Source organism: Condylura cristata, unplaced genomic scaffold, assembly GCF_000260355.1.
Source record: "Condylura cristata isolate star-nosed mole 26May11 unplaced genomic scaffold, ConCri1.0 scaffold00002, whole genome shotgun sequence".
Taxonomy (NCBI): domain Eukaryota; kingdom Metazoa; phylum Chordata; class Mammalia; order Eulipotyphla; family Talpidae; genus Condylura; species Condylura cristata.
The window spans coordinates 45,326,945-45,352,918 of NW_004567103.1; the positions used below are offsets into that span (position 1 = coordinate 45,326,945).

Sequence of the window (25,974 nt, forward strand, 5' to 3'; positions counted from 1 at the left end):
GGTGTAATTATATGGCTAAGATTTGCTTCCACAAATAATCTGTGGAAGAGAGGTACAAGAAGTAGGTAAGAGTAGAAGTAAGTCAAGATGGAACTTAGGTGATGGCCCATGAAAGTTCTCTAGTGTACGTTTAAATAGTACGATTAAAAAAAGTTTGTGTGGGCTTTCCCTGGTGGCGCAACCGGTTAAAGTACTGCATTATGAAGCTCTCCCAAGCCACTGCAGCACGAGTTCGATTCCCTGCCAGGGAGCTGACCCATATGGTGTGGCAGACCTCTCCTGACCCACCCACTGCTCCCCTCTGCAGTGTACTTCAGTAGATCTGCCTGTTCTGCTCCCTACTCTGTCTCTGGTGAATCCTCTCACCCACCACAGCTCTGGCCTGTACCCCAGCTCTGTAAGCATAAATAAATAAATCTTTTTTTAAAAAAAAAAGCCTGTGTGTGTTGGTATGTGTATACACATACTAACACACACACAGAGAAGAGAGATTATCTATAGTATTTCTATAGTACCCACCAAAACACATCTACGCTTCTCACCTGGACCAATAATTCCATCAGTATTCAATGGGTGTTTATTAAAATGTAGATTTCTTGAGCTCTGCCCCAAACCACTCATTCAGAAAACCTAGGTGTGGAAGCCTAAATCTCTATTTTAACAAACTAAATGATTTCACTCACGCTGAAGTTTCTTACATAAGTGATTCTCTACAAATGCTAACATTTGAGAACACTGTCTGGGAATTTTGTGTCATTTCATTTCTCACTTTCCAAGGGAGAAAATCAAAGGATAGAGATAAATTAACTGGCCAGAGTTCACTTTGAGACCCTGAAGGAATTGAGGTCTTTGAACCTTTCAGATCTTGACTTTCTAGTTTGTTCAAGTACCAACGGAACAACACAGCCTCATTTAAAAATATATTGTCATTAGCTTTTAAAAGTTTGGTTCAAATTCCACCAGAACCAATTTACCCTTTTGACCCTTCAAGATTAAAACACACATACACAACGTAAGTATCACAGGGGTCCCTTATAAGATAGCTTTAAAAAGAGGGCTCTCTCAGGATGTAAGAGATAGCTTGGCATTGTGATAAAAGTAGAGGTGTGCATGGCCAAATCCCTGGGAGTTGGCTGAAAACCGAAAGTCCAATTTCATTTGATAGGGCTGCAGTATACGGTATATAGCACAGGGTGGGAGTGGGGGTCACCAGCTTGCCATTGGTGAAGATCATGTGTCAGGAGGCCACGTCCTTTTCCATGATTAGGCTCTGGGAAGCCAACTTTTATCTGTGCAGAAGAGGTCATTGGTTGGGCTGCATGGTTTGAGTTTCTCAGAACTCTTCTTGTTTGTAAAGACACCCTTGGCTTCCATGCTTGGTAATGGCTTTTCAAATGGTAACTAGAGAAAGTATGAAGTGAGCACATTTTTCTATTTATCTAAATGGTTACATTCATCCTCCTCCCCCTTTTGATATTAATCCAAGTGGTTTGATTTTAAGTTAGAGAAAAGTAGAATTGAAAACAGGAAGTACACAGAAACTTTAATGGGCAAAAAGCTCTCCAGTATCTTCATTTTCCCTAAACATTATGAAAAATTTTCAAACAAGAAAAATATTCAAAGAATTTTACAAAAGCACTCATACTACCTAGATTATACAATTAACATTTTACTATATTTGCTCCACAGCACATTTCTAGACATTCCACATTTTTTGCGGGGGTAGGGGGGAGATACATTTCAAAGACCAATACCTCTCTCTCCCACAATTCAGTATGCCCATTTTAAAAAAAGATTTATTTTATTTATTTATGCATACAAGCGCTGGGGTGTAGGCCAAAGGTGCGGGAGTCAGAGAGGGGTGGCTGAGAAGATGCACCAGAGACAAATGGAGAGCAGAACAGGCAGATCTACTGAAGCACACTGCTGAGGGGAGCAGTGGGTGAGACAGGAGAGGTCGTCTGCTCCTGTACCATGTGGGTCAACTCCCTGGCTGGGGATTGAACTGATGCTGCAGTGGCTGCCGAAAACTTCATAGTGCTGAGACTTAACCCCTTGCACCAGCAGGGAGGCCCTCACCCCAATAGGCATACTATTAACCAAATATGAATATATATTTAGTGTTCTTTTTACTGTATTTTGGGGTACAATTTACCTTCACAATGCATAAATGTTAAACACATCACTTGGTTACAGTGGTGTAACCAAACATCTTTCAATACACATATTATTACCAACACACCAGGAAGTTTCCTTCCCAGTAAACCCCACCTTCACCCAGTAACTACAGAAATATGTAATCTGATGCTCCCACATCATCTGCTAAGGTAGCGACTGAAATCACTGTAATACTTCCTAAATAGGATAACTTTGTCCAGAGAGACATTATCTTCCTTGGATCACATGAACATGACATGGGAACAAAAACTTTAGACCCTGAATGTCAATGTAATGATTTTCTCACTTAACGATATAAAACAAAAAAAATATTTCATAGCTTCTAAATTAAACTGAAATTGAACTCATGACTTCTGACTGTTTCCAAGCAAATAGACAATTTTTTCATAACCTTTTACCAAGGTAAAGCTACAGCAGTAGCGAGATAGAGGGAAAAAATAATAAATGCATTTAAAAAGAGACTAAAAATAATTCATAGGAAATGCAATTAAGTTTAATTACATTGAATGCTAAAGCTCTCCCTGCAAGCATAAAAACAAAATGTTAGAAATATATTCTAATGAAAGGAAAGCCCTCATATATTACACAGCTGAAAAAGATCTATTTGCTTAACATTTGAGTTTTCATTTTTACTCTAAATTTAATAGATTTCAAAAATTAATGATTCGGTTCATTCTACTGTTTTCCATTCATGAGCAGACGGTGATAAGGATATTCTTAGAAGATCTGAAAACCACCAATAAACGGCATCTTTCTTGCTATTTGTTTAATAACTGCTGTCATTCTTTCTGTAAGCAGCAATCACAAGATGTCAAACAAATTCTGCCTTGACTGTGGGTACTGATAGATGTCACTGTTTGTTTTTATTAAAAACAAAATATCTTCTCTGCATTAATTACCAGCATTGGAGAAATGGGGGCAAGGCAAGGATGCTCACCGGCCTCTGGGCAAGCAAAGATGCAACACAGAAAACCACAGAGCAAGAGTGGATACCGGAACACATTTTTCTTTCACTCCCTTGGGGACCAAAGGACTCAAAAGTCTTAGATTCCGGTAAAGGAAAAAGCAGGCGCATGCACGGGGGAGGGTGGGATCATGTTTATCAGTCACAACAGTTCATCTGGGCCTGGATCCAGGTAGTCTGCATGTCTAAATTTGATGAAATATAGGCGCCACCAGGTAACAGTAGTGGTCAGGGAGCTTGCCAGAAACCTGTAACTCAAAACTGAAAAATGAAATTAAAAGACTTCTTTGGCTAAGCAATTTCTTTCTTCAGGATGCAATAACTGCAAACTACAAAGCAGAAAGAACAGACAATTCTTTGTGTGCTTCAAAATTTTCTTCTTCCTAATGCCGCGTAACATCTGGGCCAGAAAAATAGACACAAATATTTTCAAACTTGCTCTTCAATACCTAACTGCACCTTAGAGGCAAGACTTCCCTCATCTGCCTCTTTTCTTCTTTCCCTTCACCACTTTTTGCACCAGGGAGGGGGAGGGAGAGTTGGCTGGGGAGGCCAGCCGAGGCCTTGGTGTATCCGGAGGGCAGCTACCAGGGGCAGTGATGGAGCAGACGCCTGACCCTGTCCTGTCAATAAATCTTAACCCCGACCTGCTAGGCCCCTGAGCTGGCTATTCTCGTCTAGTTTCTTTCCTAATTGCTCTAAAAATGACTCTTCGTTTAAAAGTACCTTTGTGTAAATACCCCACAGGAACTGACAGTCATCAGCATTACCATACAGTTCTAGTTTGTAAGAAGTGCAAGAGAGGGCTTTCACTGCAGTAGGACTTTGAAAACAAGTTCAACTGCTGTGCAAAACAATACTCATCACTCTTTTAGCTTGCTCTGCAGGTGACATTAATTTGACTTTTAAGACTGTTTGCAGTGAAACATTAGATCTTTCGATTAAGTTATTTGAAAGTAGAGATGGATAAGTGATTTTCCCCACAGAACCAGCCTGTTTATCTTATTCCTGAGCACCCCACAAAGGTGAAGGGAAAGCCCTGTACTTCCTCATGCAATTTGATGAGGCTTCCCTATAAATTCCAAAAGGATTATAGTTTTTGCCTAAATGTGATAGTCCAAACAAATAAAAAATTAAAATGGATAAGTGGGGAGATAAGAAAAGAGGTCTTGGAATAAAGGTTCTTTTTTTTTTAAACTAGTAATACAATTAAACCACCTTGCAGATAAGAATAAAACACAAACTTTACTGGTTTATGACTTAATTATATTTTTTTCTTTTTCTTTACGGTAGTAAGAGATTTTTCACATATTCTATTTAGGATTCCTTGGAAGCGGTTCCCTAAATTATTTCCCTCCTACTGACATAATGGGAAAACCAGTTATTCACAATTTTATAAAAGAAAACCAGACTTGAATTTTGAAATTTCCAAGCTATCTTATGATAGGGTGCAGGTTAAATTCTGCTTTATAAAAGTAGGGTCTGCATAAATTGTTGAATTAAATTAACCATTAATTTATTCCTAAATCTTGACAAAGTTAAATGACAGCCCTCTTCCCTGTTCTATTTTACCCCATAGTACTTATCACCTTCTGAAAAATTCTGTGCTTCACCTATTGTATTTGTTTATTGCCTATCAGTGCAAGCCCTTGTCTGGCACACAGCAAGCCCTCAGTATATAGTCTTAGAATCAATGAACCAAAAAAAAAGAAAGAAATAGATTAAGCAAATACTTTTAAATGAGGAATTATCTTATACCTACTTGTCTACCTTATCCTACAATATCAGTATAAGCTATTTTATTGTGGGCATGAAAGAAGACAGGCTGAGATTTTCAAAGTTGTTTAAAAATGGACTACCCCCGAAACCTATCCTCCTCCCCACAGGGTTGCAGTTGATCTTAGAAACTACTTAAATACTTAGGTCTGAGAATGTTCCAAGGAGCTTGTTCTATATGCAAATTTCTAGGCCCTGCTCCACATGACTGACTGGCGAATCCCTATGTTCAAGTAATTGATTGTGTAGAAGGGAAAAATAAACCGATTAAACCAACAGTCACAATATAGGACTAGAAGATCAGGAGGCTGCTGGAAGCAAGTGGCGGTCCCCAAGAAAAGAGAAGCTGGAGAAGAGACTAGAGAAGGAAGGAAGCAGGATGAAGAGCCAGAAGGAGACCTGGAGGAGGCACGTGGAGAAGAGACATGTGAAGAAACTGTGCTAGCTTCTTGGTGTTAGACTGGTTGAAACAGATGTGGGTGAGAGACCTACGGCAGCTTTTATCGTGATTGTGCTTTTTGTTCCAGACATGCTGGGCCCTGCCTGCCTTTGTCCGATGGGTCCCCACCAGAAGGTGCCTTAGACATGTGGAAGGCTTCTGGGCTCAGTGGTCCTGCTTTGGGCCAATCTTCAAGGGGATGGGTAACTCTGGGTGCTTGATTTGTAAATTACATTTCTTTGTTGCACACTAATTGTATTAAAGTTCTTTTCCATTATAGGTCTTATGCACTAGAGTAGTTTTTGCTTTGATGTAGCGCATGGCAGAACCTATTTAGAAAAGGCAGGTTTGGGGGTTTTGGGGGTGCCCCTCTCCCTGCCCTATAATAATGGTGCATATAAATCAAAGTTTAAAGAATGACCAGAAATGCAATGCTAGATGAAGAGCAGTGGTGGTATATGTATCTTACCATGGAGTACTCTTTGTAAAAGCTGCAGATGTACTGGCTCAAGGAAAGAATGCCCATCACATGATAGAGATGTAAACCAACAGTCAAGTTTTGTGGTCTAAATTTAAATTTCTCTGGGTGTGGAGTGTGCGCCTGTAGTCCCAGCTACTCAGGAGGCTGAGGCTGGAGGACGGCTTGAGCCCAGGAGTTCTGGGCTATAGTGTACTATGCCATCAGGTGTCCACACTAAGTTCGACACCAATATGGTGACCTCCTAGAAGCAGGGGACCACCATGTTGCTTAAGGAAGGGTGAACTGGCCCAGGTCGGAAACTAAACAGGTCAAAACCCCCCTGCTGATCAGGAATTTATATTTTATGTTAAAATTCTTGGAATACATTAAAGACTCTTAAGCAAAGACAAGGCATTGACCATATTTAAATTTTAGAAATATCGAGAGGATGAATACACGAGGGTAGGCTGGATAGATTGGGGGGGGGGAGTTAGATAAAGAAGGAGGCATTATAGTACAGAAGGGGATGAGAATGTGGGTCTGAGTGGGAAGTCACCCAGGAGGTAGTATCTACAGTAGCTAGAAGCAGCTGTGTGTGGGATGAGTAATAGGAGAAGTCTAGGAATTACTTAACCCTTTCCCCAGGTTTCTGGCCTATGACGCAGGGAGAATGCCACAGTGATTAACCATAATAGGGAAAAGAGGAGAAAGCTATGGTGTAGTCCCCATAGTTCTCCCACCACCATAGCACCCATGACCCACAGTCCCTTGTGTAAAGTCTCTACGTTCTCATAAATTTGTCAAAAGACATGAAGTCAAGGCAATCATCTGTGACATGAATGTCCCTTATTTCCCCGCTGCACATATTTTCTAATAGCTTTTATTTTTTGCCTCTCTGCTTTCTTAATCATCACAGTAGGTCATCTGCCTTCATTGTTAATAAGCAGACACATGTTGACAACATTCAATTTCATCTACTAACCTGGATCATCTTCTCACTCCAAACCTCATGTTCAATGGCAACTGTACCTCCCCCATGGGACACTTCTTAACTGGTGACATCAGGGCCATTCATAGGCTCTTTTCTCTTCAATGATGTGGGAAAGGAGTTATTTGTAGTTAGATTCTCAATTAAAGTTCTATTTTTTATGTAAACAAACTGAGTTTTCCCCTAGTTTTTTAGACTCCCTTCTAATTACTACCCTGTCTTGTCTTGATGTTAATATTAAAAGGTTTTCCCCTTATAACCAAGTAATGATGTCACTCTTGGCAAGATGATTAATTTCACTCATTTAGCAGAGAGCTATTTAGTTCTCGTCCTCTAAAGAAACTTTTATACTTACCATGTGGGGGCATAGGAATTACTCATATGTAACTCCCGCCCTAGTGAACTTGACTAGTAGAACAGCTAGTAGTTTGCAATGATTGTGGAAGCAATGAAGGACTCTGCATCCATTCCACCCCCCTCTCAAGTTGTATTCTCCATTACACAGACTGGATCATTAAAACTTATAGCTCCCACATGCCTCTACACAGAGTGTTCTGCATCTGAATTTCACTCTATTAATTAGATACATTCGTGGGTGATTTGAAGGGAGATGTGTTTTGGAGTCTTTATTCCTATTGTTTTTTTTTTCTGTTCATTAACATAGTTGTGGAAGTGGTAGGTTTTTCTGAACAACACCAGTGTCTCTTATTCGTTTCATATTGAGAAGTAGTCAGAAGTGGTGGCAACTTGGCTTCCCAAAGTGGGCCAGTTGTATCTGCTCTGCTTGTGGGCTAGTTCAGGAGCTGTTCTAGAACTTCTTCCCACAGTCTCAGCCTACAAGCTGAGGTTCTTTAACCTCTGAACAATTAGAAAACACCCAATTGCCATATTAAATTGCTTCAAGTAGTTAGAGTAACTTCAGTTTCTTAATAACTTAATTCCAACTGGTGGTATTCTAACATTGGTAGAAGAACAGAAGGGAGAAGGAAAAGAGAGGCAGAGTCAAGAACACAATGAAGAAGGAAGACCAAGACAGGGTCTACAGAGAAGGCAGTGGTTAAAATAGTTCTTGATAGATAGATAGGATTTTGACCTTTCAAGCCTCTGCTTATGTCATCCTATTGGCCAAAAATATTAACATGGCAAAACACAGATTCAAAGAATAGAAAAAGTTGATCTTTTGATGGGAGGAGCTTCATATATATCACACTACAAAACAACACACAGTCTTCTAAGAAGACTTTATAGCTTATATAAACTCTACCTTGTTAACATACTTTACAGCTTTATGATCTGCATCTGATTACCTCTTATGCCTCTTCATGATAAATCTGGCCCCTCCCCCAACATTCTCACAGTATATCTGCTTCGTACACAATAAGCCTTCTTTATTTTAGCTCCACTTTACCCTTCCATCTAAAGAAACCTGATACTACCACTTGACTTCTGGGAATTCTCCCTGCTCTCTACTCCCTGAACAGGATTCCATATTTTTGGTTCCACTAAATTATCTACCTCTCATTGTCTGCTTTTGAACTTCCAATCTTCTTCCCTCCCCTTCTAGAATGTTTTCTCCTGTTTCTTTTGCCAGTTTCATCCCTTCAACAATAAGAGAAGCAGTAAAAATAGATGCATGTTCAGTTCACCATCTTTATTGACTTCTGAAATGAATTTTGGTGTTCCCTGGACAGATATATTACCTATTTGGCTTGAATTTTGTTTAATTTTACACCAAGTTTGTAACTTCTTTTGTGGCAGTAACTTCCTCTGATTTTCAATCCTTTTTCTTCACTCATCCACAATCGTTGAATGGCTCAGTCTTACCACTTCTGATATGATGAAAGTTACGAGGTCTTAAGTTTTTCTGTAAAAAAATCCTTTTATTTTTCTGTCAACTCCTGTTAATCTTTGAAGACTGATTTACATATATATGAACCACAATTTTTCCATATTCCTAACTTCCTCTTCCTTTAATTGTCTTTCTCTTCACATCTGATAATTTCATCAGTCAAAAATCTCTCAAGCACTTACCTTGCATGGGGTTTCAATAATGAAAAAGGGTTCAGTCCTTGCCTTTGGGGAACTTATTGTCTAGTGAAGGCTACAAAGGTCTAAAAGGATGTGTGCCTCTCCTATAGATGAAGGCATACACCTATCAGATCAGAGAAAACAAAGAGAGACTAAAGCAGGGGAGGGACAGCATTAGAAGCTAAAACACCAGATGATGGGGAGGTAAATAACAGTGGAACCAAGAAAATTGAATCCTGTTCAAAGTAAAACAAAACTATTAATTGTGGGGAACTATGATGAACATAGGGGCTATGTGACAATGACACACTTGGGTGTTAAGTTCATTCCCCACTTCTCAGCCTTCCCACTCAGTGCCAAAAGTGTTAGTGGCCAGACCTTCACCTCAGACAGCAGGTTAGTAGAACCTGTCCTGGGTACTCTGAACAGACAAGGAAAAAAGAGCTCATGGCACAAAAGATTCCCCAAGATAATCAGCTCACCCCTGAGCTCCGAGCTAAACCAAAGCTACCTGCCCCCATCACTTGCTCAGTTTCCACTCAGTTTCTTTTTTTTTTTTTTTATTTTGAAATAGTTTTAGGCTTACAGAAAATGGTACAAAGGGAAACGAAATTACAGGGAGTCTCTATACATCCTTCATCTAGTTTATCCTATTGCTATCATTTTACATAAGCTCATTTTTATAATAAAATTCAGAAAATTAACATTGGTATAATAATTATTAACTAAAGTATAGATCTTATTTGAATTTTATCAACTTTTCCATTAGTAGTTTTTTTTAAGATTTATTTATTTATGTATGTAAGAACTGGGGTACAGGCCAGAGATGTAGGGGGTGAGAGAATTCACCAGAGACAGAGTGAGGAGCAAAACAGGCAGATCAGCTGAAATACACTGCTGAGGGGAGCAGTGGGTGAGACAGGAGAGGTCTGCTGCACCATGTGGGTCACTTCTCTGGTCAGGGATAGAACTCATGCTGCAGTGGATAACTGCATTTTAACCCTTTGTGCCACCAGGGAGCTTCTCCCAATTAATAATTTTTCTTTTCCAGGACCCATTCCAATATTCCACAATGCAAGGAACTATTGTCTTCTTATTCTTCTACAATCTTGTAACAGTTCCTCAGTCTTTCATGCTTTTAAAATTCTTCATTCTTTCATAGATACAAATAACCATGGATTTCTAGATATCTGACACAGTCTCTTGCACAAAAGACAAATATACCAAGCCAAATAAACAAAAAAATCTCAGAGGAAACAGACACTCAGAAAAGAAAATTTCTAGAAAACTATTAATAATAATCTCAACAAAAATATTGCAACCATGAAACAAAATCTGGATATTATTTAAAAAGAAACTTTTCAGGGAATAAGACAGAAATTGGAAATATGACAACAGAAATGAAAATCTCAACTGAAGAGGCAGAATATAAACTAGGAGAACGCTCCTAGAAAGAGCAAAGTAGGCCCTCCCTGGTGGTGCAGCAGGTTAAAGCACAGCACTATGAAGCAATTGCAGCCACTGAAGCACAAGTTTGATCCCTGGCCAGGGAGGTGACCCACACAGCATGGCACACCTCTCTGACCAGCCCGCTGCTCCCCTCAGCAGTGCTTTCAGTCAATCTGTCTATTCTGCTCCCCACTCTGTCTCTGGTGAATGCTCTTACCCCCAGCACCAGTCCCAAACCGCTGGTCTTTGTCCAGCTCTGTATGCATAAATACATAAATCATTTTTAAAAAATGAAAAAAAAAAAAAAGAAGAGCAAAGTGACAGAGTCAACAGGGAATCTGGGAAGTAGATGAACAGCCACACAAATGGAGATATTATTTTAAAACGTGATATACATTATGAAGAAGAAACACTATTAGGGAGATGAAGAGGTGGGGTAAGTGCAGTTCAAGCACAGGGAACAACATGTACAAAGACCCGGAAGAGGAGAGGGCTGGGGAAAAGAGTACCTGAAATGTAGTAGTTAGGAGGGACGAGAGACCAGGTGAGTGAAGAGTTGGAGGTAAAAAGATCAGTGGGCTTGGAAGGTCAGGATGTCCATGGTATGTGTAATGGGAAACCAAAGAAGGGTGTGAGGGAGAATGAAATGATCCAATGTGATTTTTAAAAAGATTTATTTATTTTTGCATACACGAACTGGGGTATAGGCCAAAGGTGCAGGGAGTGAGAGGATTCACCAGAGACAGAGTGGGGAGCAGAACAGGCAGATCTAGCAGAAATACACTGCTGAGAGGAGCAGCAGGTGGGATAGGAGAGGCCTGCTGTGCCATGTGGGTCAGCTCCCTTGCAGGGTATAGAACTCATGCTGTAATGGCTGTGATAGCTTCATAGTGCTGTGCTTTAACCTACTGTTCCACCAAGGAGGGTCCCCCAATGTGATTTTTAAAAGGCTGCTTGACTGAAGTGTAGAAATGAATTGGAGGAAGTAGTTTATTGTAACAGACCCACTCATAAATGTATCATAATTTACTTAGTCATTCCTCTATTTTATTGGGTATTCAGGGTATTCCATTTCTTTGCTAATAATATAAGCAGCAGGATAAATACATGTCCTTGAAACAAAATTTCTCCAGCATCCCTGATTATTTTCTGAATACAGGTTTCTAAAAGTTAAATTAAATAAATATTTAAAGAACTGGCTGCAATAGGACAGTAAAATAATTGCCCAAGGAGGCCTCCCTGGTGGTGCAGGGGTTAAAGATAGCGCTATCATGCTATCTCCAGCTGACCAACATGGCACAGCAGACCTCTTCTGTCTGGCCTGCTGCTCCCCTTAACAGTGTATTTCAGTACATCTGCCTGTTCTGCTCCAGCTCTGTCTCTGGTAAATCCTCTCCCCTTCCTGTATCTCTGGCCTGCACCCTAGTTCCTGAATGCATAAATACATAAATCTTTAAAAAAATAAATTGCCTAATACTCTTATGAGAAAACAGCCTGTGGTAATGAAACTACTTTGTCTCTTGCTATAAAACTATCAGCGAAGTCCTCAGATTTCATTGCCTGCTATAAAGAATGATCATTTCTTATGTTTTAATCAACTGGTAAGGCATATATTAAAGACAAAAATTTCAGTAAACTGGCCCTCCCTGGTGGCGCAGCGGGTTAAAGCACAGCACTGAGAATCTAAAGCCACTTCCTCATGAGTTCGATTCCCGCCTGCCCCGGAGGCGACCACATGGCGTGGCAGACCTCTCCTGACCCGCCCGCTGCTCCCCTCAGCAGTGTACTTCGTCGATCTGCCTGTTCTGCTCCCCGCTCTGTCTCTGGTGAATTCTCTCACCCTCCGCATCTCTGGCCTGTACCCCAGTTCTGTACAAATAAATAAATAAATCTTTAAAAAAAAAATTTTCAGTAAACTTATATTAAGCCTTAAAAAATTGAGGGTAAGACACAAAATTTTCTGGGTCTTTTTTAAACTTGTTTTATAAGATAAAGATTTTAATAACTAAATATGAAAAAAGCCTACTTTGCACAATGGTTATCTTTCCATCTATTCAGTTAAATTAGATAAACAGATTACTTTCTTAAAAAAAAAAAAGGAAACACTTGTGTAAAATCGCCCAATTTTTACAAATGGCCAGCACTTACAGTCACTGAAGTTCATATTGTCCAACTTCTTGTTTGGGAGCAGTCGCAATTAAAACAGTCAATATGCTAGCAAGCTAGCTGTGTTTCTGAATCAAACAACTACACATTGGGACAGTCTAAAATTATCTCAATTACCATAATCTTCTAAGGATGTGTCTATTTGTGGCTTCACTATTTTAAAACAATACATTTTTTGTATGTAATTATTCACAAATCTGAACAAAATGCTTCATCAGACTTCACAGTGTTTCCCCATGTTTGTGGTCACCTTGTGCCCAGAAGAGATGCTTTTGCTCCTTACTTCTCTGTTCTTTCACACACAAATTTACTGCCTTTGTTCCTTAAAACAGCAACTGGCACCACCAAACTCAAGCTCCTTTCCTCTTTACCTAGCTTTCCCACTTGCATGTCTCTTTGTAGACATACTTCCTTGCCATCAATTTCTTTCTTGGTTATTTTCTCCTCACCTATGTGATCCTTTCCCTCTCTCACTCCCACAGGCCTTTGCTCTCACCTAAATCTTCCCACAAACTCCTGGGCCCTCTCACATCTCCTCTCACACACTCCATCAACCCCTGCCCTGGATCTTGCTTCAGGGAAGGACTGTTGGTCAGGAAATATGCTAAGGTAGCTGAGGAGATAATTGGAGTAAGGGAGTGGGTACAGATGCCTGGATGCTGAGCCTGAGAGACCAGGTGGCCAGCTAGGATTTCCCAGGCCTCTGTGACAGGAGGGGGTAGGCCTGAACTAAAGGATAAGGCTGTCAAAGCAGGGCACAGAGGCCAGTTCCTGCTGCTCAACAGCCGGAGTGCACACACATAAACTACTCAGAAAGGCGCTGTGGCCAGGCTGGGGGCTGAGAGTTGCCAGTTGGAGCTATTGACCTAGACAACCAATTAAGGCGTATTCAAGGTCTGCTGAACAGAAGTCTTTTAAACTAGACTAAATCCCTTGTGAAGTACTGCTGATTTTTCTCTTCTCAGATTTTCTAGTCTCATAGTCATGGTAAGAGCTGGAGGACAAATCAGATATGGGCACTGAACATTAGCATGAATGTACTTCTGGATACAAACCAGGTATTTGATGAACACTGAGAGATCTAGTAGGTAAGTTTGATGAGAATGTGTACTAGGAAGGAATTTAAGATCAAGGTCAGGAATGATTAATATGCATGCAGGAAGTCATCAACATTTAAGCATAAGCAATATGAATCTCATTAAATCTTCAATCATTTCCTATTGCCTGAAGGTAGTCTAATGATTAAAGCAATAACATTAAAGTAGAAAACAGTATTAGAAAATTAATCTGACCCTCATAAAAGAAGCAGGCAAAGAATACTCATCTACCTAACTCAACTTTCTAAGACTGTCCTCAGCAGCTATGAGTTTTCTTTAAAGTACAACCACCTTGTCCTGAATTAGAAGGCTTTGCTGAAGTGACTGGTGATAGAGATCTTTACGGGTTTTCCTTTTTTTAATGCAGGTAACTGATAATCTTTCACAAGCTCTCAAGGGGCCCTCATACTGCTGTCTAGCTCTCTGTCTCCCTCTTACTCACTCTATGGGCAGAGCACAGCTCTGCACCCAGTCTTCTCCAGCCATATCTTGCTCTTTTTTAACTGCAGTGCCCCTCTGCTACCAACATCCTGGACCCCCGCTATTTATGCTCTATGCTATAGAGCATAAAGTTGGGGAGCGATGAAGAGCTATCAGAAAGGAACTATCTTCTAGAATATCAGTTTCTAGAGGAGTTGGTTTTCAACAGCATCAGCCAGTTGGCAGAAAGAACTCTTTTCACCCCAACCTATTTCTGTCTGATCTTATAGGAAAATCATAATCTTAACGATGACAGAGACAGTATGTGAGGCCCCAGATTCATAGTTATCACAATACCAAGGAGAAGGGCAAATAGGAATGTAATATAAACATATAAAAGGATCTAAAAAGTTAATTTTCCTAAGAGAATGATTCAATAATTAATAAGCTTTCCCTTGTGGATGTGGGAGAAATTTTTTAAAATCAGTCATATGACTAGTAGACCTCTTTAGAAATAAAATCATTTTAGATATAACTACTCTTTCTACCTAAATGGTGAGTTCATTGGTGACTTTTACTTTCTTCTTTTACATGTCTATAAAACCTTGATAATTCCCCTCCAGGGACTCACACCCTCGGCAGTCAGAGTGTACTGGTCTGTGTGAACAAGAGGATATGACAGGAGTGATGGAAAGTCACTTCTGAGACTGGGTTATAAAAGATGTGGCTTCTGTCATGGCACAGAACTCTGGTCCTCTGTCTTAGTTCATTAGTTTGGGAAGAAGCAGGCCACCCTGTTGTAAATAGTCCTTTGGAGAGACAGGTGGCAAGAAGCTGAAGTCTCTACAACGAGCTGCCCGGCAAAGATCCATCCATAACAGTGAGCATGGAAGCAGGTCCTTCAGCTCCGGTCAGATTGTGGGATGACTGTAGCTCTAGCCAAGAACTCAACTACAACCTCAAGAAAGATCCTGAGCCAAAGGCACCCAGCTAAGCCACATGCTTCCTGACCCTCAGAAACCACTATAATGAGCATCTGTTGTTTGGGGTAATTTATTACACAGCAGTGAGTAACTAATATAGCTGTGCTGCCATTATTTCTTTTAATCCTCATAATAGGCCAGTAGGGTATGTACTCATCTCACCCCCATTTTACAAAGGAAGAAACTGAAGTTTAGACTGGTTTCATTAACATGTGGGTTCTACAACTAGTAAAGCAAGCTGACTCGGAAACCTACATTTTTAGCCACAGTTAAATAGCCTTCCTCATATTCCTATAGTCAGAAAATACATTGTAAAGATATTTCCAGTCCTAGAAAAAGAAATCCCTAATTTTGTCTTTATGTCCACTGCAGTGTTTATTCTGACAGTCCAAATGTGGAAATAACTAACATGTTCAATATATAGCAAATGGAAAAACAAACTGTGATATTTATACAGAATATTATTCAGCAATAAGAAGGAATGAAGGAATGATTCAGGCTACCATATAAACGACATGAAAGAAGTCAGTCACGAAAGACCACAAATACCAGTATGATTCCATGTGTCTGAAATGCCCACAACAGGTAAATGTATAAAGCTGCAAAGTAAATTAGATCTTGCCTAAGGTTAGTGGGGTAGGAGGGTTGGAGAGTGACAGCTAATAGATTAACAGTGGTGATGAGTGCACAACTCCATGACTCTATATAGTAAATGCCAGTGATTTTTACAGTTTAAATAGGTAAATTGAGCAGTCTGTGAATTATTTTTCAATAAAATTTCTTTTCTGAAGAGGACAAAAACCTTTCACCTTGTCTACAGCCACCATCAACTGCCACTTTTTGTTTATTCCTTCCCCTGCTGAACTTTTGGTCCAAGTCACTATGCTCTCCCAATGATCAAAATCTTTTTTTTAAAGATTTATTTATTTATGCATACAGAACTGGGGTACAGGCCAGAGGTGCAAGAGGGTGAAAGGATTCATCAAAGACACAGTGGGAGCAAAACAGGCAGATTGATGAAGTACACTGCTGAGCGGAGCAGTGGGCGAGACAGGAGAGGTCTGCCGTGCCATGTGGGTCAGCTCCAGGGCTGGGGATTGAAACTGCACCGCTTCGCAGTGCTGAGCTTTAACCTGTTGTGCGATCAGGAAGGGTCCCAATGGTCAAAATCTTTACTGAATCATCCCAAAACCTTCTCCTCAACATTTTTTCCTGACTCGACTCTATTTCTGCCAACTTCTTTTTTGCTTTGATGGTGTTGTCCTCCCTTTGGTCCTCTTTCCAATCTAAATGCTTCTCCTCTTTGCCATTTCTCCTTTTCACTTTATTTCTACAACCACCTCTTAAATGATTGCAATAGTTTTCCTTCTCCAGTACATCAACATCAACAGCAGTAGATTAAAACAGACATGCCATTTCACTTAACTATCAAAAACCTTCAGCAGTCTTTGCTGCCTATAAGATAAACCCTAAACTGACCTTCAAGGTTCTCCACAATCTGGCCCTAAGATGTATTAGTAAACATCTTCTATGACTCCCTTATAGAGAAATGCTCAGCTCCAGCCAAAGCCTCCATTTCAGAAAAATCTGTATGTATCTTAACTTTTCCAAAATCTATATGATTTCCCCACCACCTGCTCACCTTATCTCTTTAGGAATATCCCCTCACCCCATACTACAGTTTCACTGCTGACCACATTACTCATCCTTCGAGTACTTACTAAGTTCAGACACTGTGCTCCAGGCTTTAGGGAGACAGAGAGGAAGAAGGTAAGATCCTTGCCTTTAAGAACCTTCCACTGAGTCCCATGGGGATTACAACTGAGATGGAAAAACACACAAAATGAAGAATGATGTAAAAAAAAAAAAATATATATATATATATATATATATATATATATAATAAAGGGAAAAAAAAACCCTCCCACTGGATGGAAGATAGAAATGCAAAAATACACTTTTGAGATTTTTTTTTTTTACATAGAACTGGAATGTAGGCCAGAGTGGAGGGGGGAGTAGGGGTGAGAGGATTTACTTGAGCCAGAGTGGGGAGCAGAACAGGCGGGTTTACTAAAATACACTGCTAAGGGGAGCAGTGGGCAGGTCAGTATAGAAGTCTGCTGCACCATATGTGGGTTAGCTCCTGGCCAGGATGGAACTCCAGCTGTAGGGGTGATAGTGCTGAGATTTAACCCCTAGGCCACCAAGGTGGCCCCTGAGAAAAATTTGTAAGCTTTGCTACAGGATGATACTGGTTATTATAAAGGTATGCACTCATTGCCATGTAAGCAGAGAGTTTGGCTTGGGCAGGAGTAAAGAAAGTTTCAAAGGAGAGGTGACATGTAGGCGTGGTCTTAAAGGATAAATGCATTGCCTGGTGAAAAAGGCCACTGCAGGCAGAGTGATTATGGAGAAAACAATGATAAACCTTTAGAGATAAGATGATAGTAAACTGCCAGAAGAAGCTGAAAAGGTAAACTCAGACCTGATTGAGATGAAGTTATCCTTCCATGCTAAGGGATTCTGATTTCATCTCAATAATGAGAAGTTCTGGCTGTTTTTTATCATGGAAAAATCATAATCATATCAGAATTTTAGAAAGATAACTTTGGTTATGGGTAAGACTGATGAGGAGACCAGTTATAAGGACCCTATGTAGCTGAGGGATGGTGATGATTTGTATCCAAACTGCAGAAAACTTAAGGGGTCCAAGAAAATGGCATTTGTTGACTTTTTCCCCATCACTAAATCTCTTCTTGATGACCCACTTCCCCTCCCTCTTCTCAGCAGAAGATCCCCTTCTTAGTTGTTTCAGCACAATGAGGGATAGGTTACAGGAACTACTAACCTGAACTGGGTTCCATATAGTACTATAATTTTAAACATAAATGACAAAACAATTAACATTTTATTTCCAAAATCTGCAAAGAAACCACATTCATACATATGTGTTGTGTGTGTTTAGGCTCCTCCAGTATATTGACTATTTCCCTGACCCTCTTCACCATATCTTGCAGCATATACAAAAGAAGTCTAAACACCATTATTTTTTCACAAAAGAAGAAAGAGAAAAGTAACTTGATTAGTGAGCATTCTCAACTGGGGCCCAGATCTTACAAAATGTAAATTGGTGCTCTTTTCACAAGGTGACACTCTCAAGTTGACCTCCACTCTTCCAAACAGTCCAAAATGCTGCCATCATCACCTTCTCTTTCCACCTCTCACCTCAAACCTTCCTGTGTCTCCTTACTTGTCTCCACTAACACTGAAATATCAACCTCCTTCCTCTCTTGAAAATACACACTTCTCTTTTCTTCTCTCTCTGTACACACACACACACACACACACACACATCCCTACCACACTTGTCCTCTCTTATCCAAATTCTGTACACCTATTTTCTATGGAGAGACCATGCTATATAGTAGAGGAATGAACACGAAAAAAACAAAAAAATCAATCATGTTCAAATGCCTATTTTATCTCTCACCATCTGTGTTTCCATAATCATATTACCCAATCTCTCTGCCTCATTTTTATCATCTGCAAACAGGAAATAACGCCTAGCTTGGGCTTTAAAAAGTAGTTAACATACGTAAAGTTCTTAATACAGTATCGCGTACTTAATACAGTATCGCATACTTAATACAGTATCGTGTATTAAAAGGCACATAGTAACTATTTACTATGAAAATAATATCTTCCTCAAAGGACATGCCTGATATCTAAGTAGTCCTTCAAACCATTTAGTTCACCTCTTCCCCATCTTTGAAATAGCTTCCTACTTTTTTCAAATAAAGATTCAGAAACTGGCCCTCCCTGGTGGCGCAGCGGGTTAAAGCGCAGCACTGAGAAGCTGAAGCCACTTCCGCATGAGTTCGATCCCCGCCTGCCCCGGAGGAGACCCCATGGCGAGGCAGACCTCTCCTGACCCGCCCGCTGCTCCCCTCAGCAGTGTACTTCGTCGATCTGCCTGTTCTGCTCCCCCCTGGTCTCTGGTGAATCTTCTCACCCTCCGCATCTCTGGCATGTACCCAGGTTTCATATGAATAAATAAATCTTAAAGAAAAAATTCATAAACTAATTCAAATCCAACAGAGATTACTCTAATTTAGTTGCAAAGGTATATTGTACATTTACTAAAATCTCACCATTCAAGCAAGGAAAGCAACCCTCATATAATTTCTCTTTTCTCTTCACTTTAAGAAACTGGAAACGAATAATCACGTTTTGCAAGTTCACCAAAAGACGGCTTGTACCCTGCCAGTTATCACATTTTGCAAGTTCACCAAAAGACGGCTTGTACCCTGCCAGGAGCTACAACACATACACGTTGCCGTCTCTGTGGAAGCTGGGTGTCCGGGCGCATTACAAGAGGTTCTGAGTGTTTGTCGCTTTGCAGTCGGAATAAATAAGTCTGCTACACAGAGTTGGGTAAAGTAAACTTGAGACAATATCTCATAAATCTCAAAGAGTGACTGGGAGTAGATCCTATGCAGTGACGTGATCAGGGCGAGTAATGAGTGAACCACTACGTGTCTTCCTGCGGTATCTTAATTGTGTCATCGTTTGTGTCTGCGTGTGTGTCCGCAGCACTGACAGTACTCTAAAGTGTGCCGGGATGTTTGAGCGCGGGCGAGTGTATCCCTTTGAACCCCGAAGGGTAAGGAGTGGGCGACGGTGCGAACCCCCGCCGGGCTGTCCTCGCGTCGCTTACCTCTGCGGACGAGCAGGTGGACGCCGCTGGGCGCCGCCATGTTGGCGCTGGTCACGTGCTAGGAGCGCTCGTCCCCACCCACCCCGCCCGCCAGAGCCGTCCAGTCGCAGCCGGGCAGAAAACCCGAGGCGCCGGGGCCGCCCGAGGGAAGCGCGCGTGCGCGCCGGGGGCTGACTGCGGGAGCCCTGGCGGCGGAGCGGCTCCGCACCCAGGCCAGCGAGGGAATCCTCGGTCTGCTGAGTTCGCTCCGGCTGCGAGAACCCGGCTCCAGCCGCAGTTTGCGCGCTCGCTCGGAGTCCCCGCGTCCAGTTGAGATGGAAGAAGCCTGTCAGGTAAGTGTGGCATCCAATATTTGTAGCATCAACATTTTGGTGCATGGAAACGTGAAGTTAGGAGGAAAAAAGTAAAGCACAATCTAGCGTTCCACATAGCACTTTGCATCGTCTGCCACTTTGTTGTAAATTATTTCTCTAGATACAGATGGAAGGCAAAATTTGGTTCAAAGTCACAAGCTGCCCCTTGGCTGTCCCAGAATGTACATTACATTACTCAGCAGACTCCAGACAAGACAGAATCCGTGTGCCGCCGCAAATTCTATTTTAGGTACCCCAGTGGGTATGTCCAGGGGACTTCTCTTTCCCCAAGGACAATTCCCGTTCGGCGGTGTTAACCGGAGTCTTAAATTTGACGTTTGAGGACGGGAAGGTGACGTCTGCCACCTGCTCTGCCAAAAGATGAAACAGATATACGGCCAATTATGAATCAAGGAAACTGATGTGATTGATGACAGTGCCCATTTTTACCAAATTCCCTATTCCTTTTATTTTGCGTTCTGGAAGTAGGTTTCCATTCTGTCATGGAGCAGGTGTTATTTATCTTAGTAGCCTGGTTTCCAGGCGAAGAATTCAAGAAGTGTCTGGTGAAGGAAATGCACTCTCCATGCAGGGAGCCAAACCAAGAATGTAACAGTGTTCCAGTTTTTAAATGCAGGGAAGATGTGTAGGACAAATGTGAGATGTCGCCTAATTAATTTAAAAATTTTTAATTTATACACTCTGTGAGAAATCTGGACTCTTCAGAAATGAGTAAAGGGAAATGCACCAGCCCCCCACCCCACTCACTCTACATATCATAGTTTAGTTCCACAGCAGCCAACCAAAGTGTGCATTACCCCCATGACTTTTACAGGTAAATATGTGTAAATATTTCAATAGAATCACATACTTAACTGTTACAGCTTGCTTTTTGCATTCATAGTAAACATCAATCTTAAAGCACTTAGCCCTCACTCATTCTTTTTAATGACTTCACGGTTCTCAAAGAGTTAGAGGATACATGCTGTATGTCTTGGAGACTCAGTCTTGTATGATTTGGAGTCACCTTGAAAGAGAATTATTAATGTATTCTGCCCAGGTAAGTAAGATGTATAAGGAATGAAATATATTCCCACAGGTAACTTCTAGCTTCAACTTTTTCAGTCAGGCTCACTACAGGGAGAAGCTATTTAAATGTGCTCAGTCTGTCCTCTCTGTAACCAGAGCCAACAAGCTGAGTACAGCAAAGGAGCCTGAGATTTTAGTGGGGCCCAGAGTCTCAGAAAGTATGCAGGAAAAAAAGGAAACTAGAAATTCCTAGCAAAGTGTCAGAAGACATTAAGCCCAATTTCAAATAGATCTGATATAGAACACATGTTCATGTTACTCAGCTCAGAGAAAACAAATGCTCAACTTAATTCCCCTGTAACTAAAAGGAAAAAGAAAAGGAAATACTGTGAGGACTCAGGTGGCGCCTCTATAGTAAAGTCCACTGAAGAAATTCCCATAGTTCAGCAACAAGGTGGGTATCTAGGCTGAGCTAGAAGTGAAGCTTACATGATAGTTCATCCTTGACCTGGCTTCTTTTATGTCACATCTTTCTAACATTAGAAGTATTAAAACTGCTAGCATGTGATCTCCAAAATGATCATTTTATGAGATGTGTGCACACTGACCTGCAGGATAAAGGGTCAGGCCACTAACATCTACAACCCCTTGTGCTTCTAACATCCTGTGACCTGGATGTTGAGGGCATTAGAATGCTTCCTTTCAGATGAGTAGCCACTACTAAGTCTTTGACTCACTTCTGGCCATCCTTCCACCTGTAAAATGAAGGTTCATTATATTGTGATTTGAACTTCCATCACATTCAGATTTTGTTCTTACTTCTTGAATAAAATGTTGGATAATTTTTCAAAACCAGGGCTTAAGAAATAAAAGATGACTTTTTCTTGCTATTATTCTGTCCACTTCCTGTCTTCAAAAATTTCTTGATTAAAATATTTTTATTCATTTGATTATTTGTTATTTTATAGACCTTTTAAAAATCATGTTTATTAACGCCTTTTAAAATTTGTTAATCTTCTGTAACAGAAATAAATTAGAAATAAATTATTGGGTCTCTTCCTGGTGATGCAGCAGATTAAGGCACAGCACTGTGAAGCTGGCTGCAGCCACTTCAGCACAAGTTCAAACCCCCAGCCAGGGAGCTGACCCAGATGGTGCAGCAGACCTCTCCTGTTTCTCCTGCTGCTCCCCTCAGCAGTGTAGTTCGTCAGTCTGCCTCTTTTGCTCCCCAGTCTGTCTGATGAATCTTCTCACCACCCCTGCATCTCTTACCCAGGTCTTTATGCATAAATAAATACATATTTTTTAAAAAAGCTTAGTTTTGAGTAGACTTACCCATATAATGTTTCCAAATTTACATATAGTTTGTGGAAAATTAAAATTACATTGTTTTCTATAATGTATATAGTGAAATTTGTAATTGAAATTCACATTTTTCAATTGCTGCAGGTGACTATGGGACATGAAGTAAATTCCTTTAAAAATAAATTTTGTTTTGTAATACATCATCCTTTAACTTGTTTCACAAGTTCAGAAAATACTTACTAGGATTACCTACAATGCAAAGTGCTTAAAAATGAAGACTGTAAAGTGAAACTAATGTACTTATGTACTTATGTATCTGTAGAAGAAAAATGCTATATATGAACACATTGTAAAATGAACTGAAATGAGGTGGTATTGCCTGCTGGCACCATGCAGATTCTGTAAGGGGAAACTGGTGACCTGGGACCTGACCACATCAGTGGACAGCACCTTCATTCTCCCTTCCTGATCCTTCTCAGTGATGGCATCTGAATCAGAAAAATTAGCCTTTGATTATGAAATTAGGATCATTTTGTTCCATGCTTGAGAGTATTTATAGTCCTCTCCTCTAACTATCTAATTTTAGTATAAGGAAATATACTTTATGCATTTACATTTTTTTAAGTCAAATAAACATTCTTTCCAGGAACTAAGAATTCTGCATAAACATAATCTGTATATACATGGACCTATCTAAATTTAGGGCCAACTTCAAATGACTATATATATGTTCAGACAGAAAGTTTCCAGAGGATGCTGTTAGCCAACTTGCTAGCAGAAAGACAATCATTACAGTCAATCCTGGAAATTTTACTCAGTAATCTAGGGTACCCTTAGACAAAATGTGTAAATGCTCCATGGTTTTGAGGAATAGTAATGCCAACAGTGAAGAAATAGTAAGAAATCAAGTGGATTTCTCTTTGCTACTCTTCCTAGTTTTCTAGGTCTTTCACAATGCCAAGAGGGAGTCAGGGCAGGGGAAGATAACTTGGTAGGTGACCCTCTTGCCTCTTTCATTTTTTTCTTTTTCTTTTTTTTTAAAGATTTATTTATGGGGCCCTCCCTGGTGGCACAGTGGGTTAAAGCACAGCACCAAGAAGCTTAAGCCACTTCCGCATGAGTTCGATTCCCGCCTACCCTGGAGGAGATCCACATGGCGTGGCAGACCTCTCCTGACCCGCCCAATGCTCCCCTCAGCAGTGTACTTCGTTGATCTGCCTGTTCTGCTCCCCACTCTGTTCCTGGCGAATCCTCTCACCCTTCGCATCTCTGGCCTTTACCCTAGTTCTATATGAATAAATAAATCTTTAAAAAAAAAGATTTATTTATGGATATAAGAATTGGGGTACAGGCCAGAGGGGGGGGTGAGGGGATTCACAAAGGACAGAGCAGGGAGCAGAACAGGCAGATGTACTGAAATACTCTGCTGAGGGGAGCAGCGGATGGGTCAGGAGAGATCTGCAGTTCCGTGCAGGTCACCTCCCTTGCAAGGGATCAAACTCATGCTGCAGTGTCTCTGGATAGCTTCATAGTGCTATACTTCACCCATTACGCCACCAGGGAAGGCCCTCTTTTTAACTTTTCTAATCCTATTTTCTCATTCATAATTGCTAAGATAGTGAAACTTAGTCCTACCCTTTGTAATGAATGAGATTACCCTCCTTGAGATGCTCTTACATTAAACTTGTAAAAATTTCAGGGACCTGTAGCCATTTGTAAATCCAGTTGAAATGGCCCCCAAATAGCATATGTTGCATTTTCCTGAGCAGTCTTTCAGAGTGAGCAGAACCGAATATGGGACCAGAAAGGGCCAACATTATTGTAAGGTGAGGGGGAAAACATTGTCCCAGTTGAATTGTTGATCTCAGGTGCAGTATGTCCAGAATTTATTTCAAACTAGTTTATCCTCTTGGCTTATCGTAGGTTATAAGCAATGATTATACATCAGCTTAATAGTCTATCCTGCTATAGATTGATATTCCAGCCTATCCAGTATTAGAATAGCAGCCCACCTGTTGGGATTAAGGGAGGGAAGGTTAGAGGGAAGAAGGTGGTGGTCCCAGTTTCCTCACTCATTGAAGCATTTCGGTTCTCTGATAAACTGCTCTAGTCAGAGTTGAGTTTTACAACTGTGCAGGTTTGAAGTGTAAGGCTACCTGACAACATCTCTTAGAACTGACTGAGGGAAGCTGGGTTAATGTAGAATCTGTGTTATTTGTCCTGTGAAATCTAAATAGAAATGTATGCTACTATCCACTGTCTTCTACTCTCAAATTAGTAATCCCTGGAAAAGTGGTGCCTACTTACCCATTTTTGGAGAATGAAGAATTCCATTCAAAGTAATGCCAAAAAGTTTCCAAGAGAACTTAGCAAATCAATCAGGCCATCAATAAATGCTTGTGTTCACTCTAGTGTTATTTTTGTTCTCATGAAATGAATTGGAGGGCTGAGACTTACAAGATTTCCATGAAGAAAGACTAAACTAGACCCTCAAAGCTCTAAGTCCCACAGGGTCAACAGGTTACAGGGTTACAGATTCTGGCTATCACTGACAGCCAAGACCTGCCAGGAATACAGATTGTAAGTTCCCAGGAAATGTCTTTATTTACTTTCTTTCCCATCTTGCAAATATGAAGGTGAGAGAAGGGAAATCATTCTTCCTTTGGCATCTCTGATCTGTACTTGTAAAAGGAAATAAAATATTTTTGATCTCCTTGGTGGAATAGTTAAAATCCCTGTTTTGTTTTTCTGTTAAAAACATTTTTAAAAATATGAACTGTATAATACAAAGTCTCTATATTACTATATATTGATAATATTTCATACAATAACACATTATAAATAATAGTAATTATTATTAGAGAAGTCTCCTAGAAAAGTTGTTAGAGTTGATGGTGTATTTATCCAGATTTTTTTCTACGCACATACCACTAGCTGGACTTCCTATGGGGAGACACTTATTTTTACCATGTCCAACTCTACATCTACCCAGAATAAAAGACAGGTGAGCCAGAACAAAAGGATAGCAATGCACAGCATTTTCTACACCTTTTTGCAGGCTACTGTGCATTTCTTTCCATTTGCCTTCACTGTGCACTTGTTTCTTTTATGATTTCCTCCCTCTATAGGATCACTTACATTGCTGTTTTTATTCTTTCCCTTCTGAACATTCCTGATTACTGCCTCCTGTATGCTCATGTTTGCTTGTGGTTCTGTGTTTGCTGTTGAATGTCTAGTGTGTTGAGTAAACATAGATGTTCCTGTTGGGCCAATTAATATAGAGAGCAGTTTGACCGTTAATATCAGAAGTTGAAAATATTTGTGATTTTAATATTTCCTACCTAAAAGCATGAGTATTACTTGATCAGTTAACAATTATGCAAAATAAACCAGAGTAAGAATCTCAAAAGTGGAATTATGAAATAACAGGTTTAATAATAGAAAAAGAAAACTTGCTGTATGTCCCTTTCTCCCCTCCTACTCTCCGCCTTCATTACCCAAACTGGCTGACAAACTAAGCAGTATTGCATTTCTTAACTTCTGCTCGCCTCTCACTCAACCAATTCTATATTCAAGATTGAAACTGTTAAAACAAACGAGGGCAGATGCTGCCTCAACCTCT

The 25,974-nt window shown here is 40.4% G+C and overlaps 1 protein-coding gene across 1 annotated transcript in view; it reads right to left on the minus strand.

Annotated features, from left to right (window-relative positions):
• Nucleotides 1–20,094, minus strand: part of METAP1D (methionyl aminopeptidase type 1D (mitochondrial)) — a 66,993-nt gene extending 46,899 nt beyond the window's left edge. Inside the window, 4 exon segments of the mRNA XM_004674542.2 lie at nucleotides 19,666–19,723; nucleotides 19,726–19,880; nucleotides 19,883–20,069; nucleotides 20,071–20,094. Of these exon segments, the coding sequence (XP_004674599.1) occupies nucleotides 19,666–19,723; nucleotides 19,726–19,880; nucleotides 19,883–20,069; nucleotides 20,071–20,094 (424 nt within the window).
• Nucleotides 20,095–25,974: the final 5,880 nt, after the last annotated feature.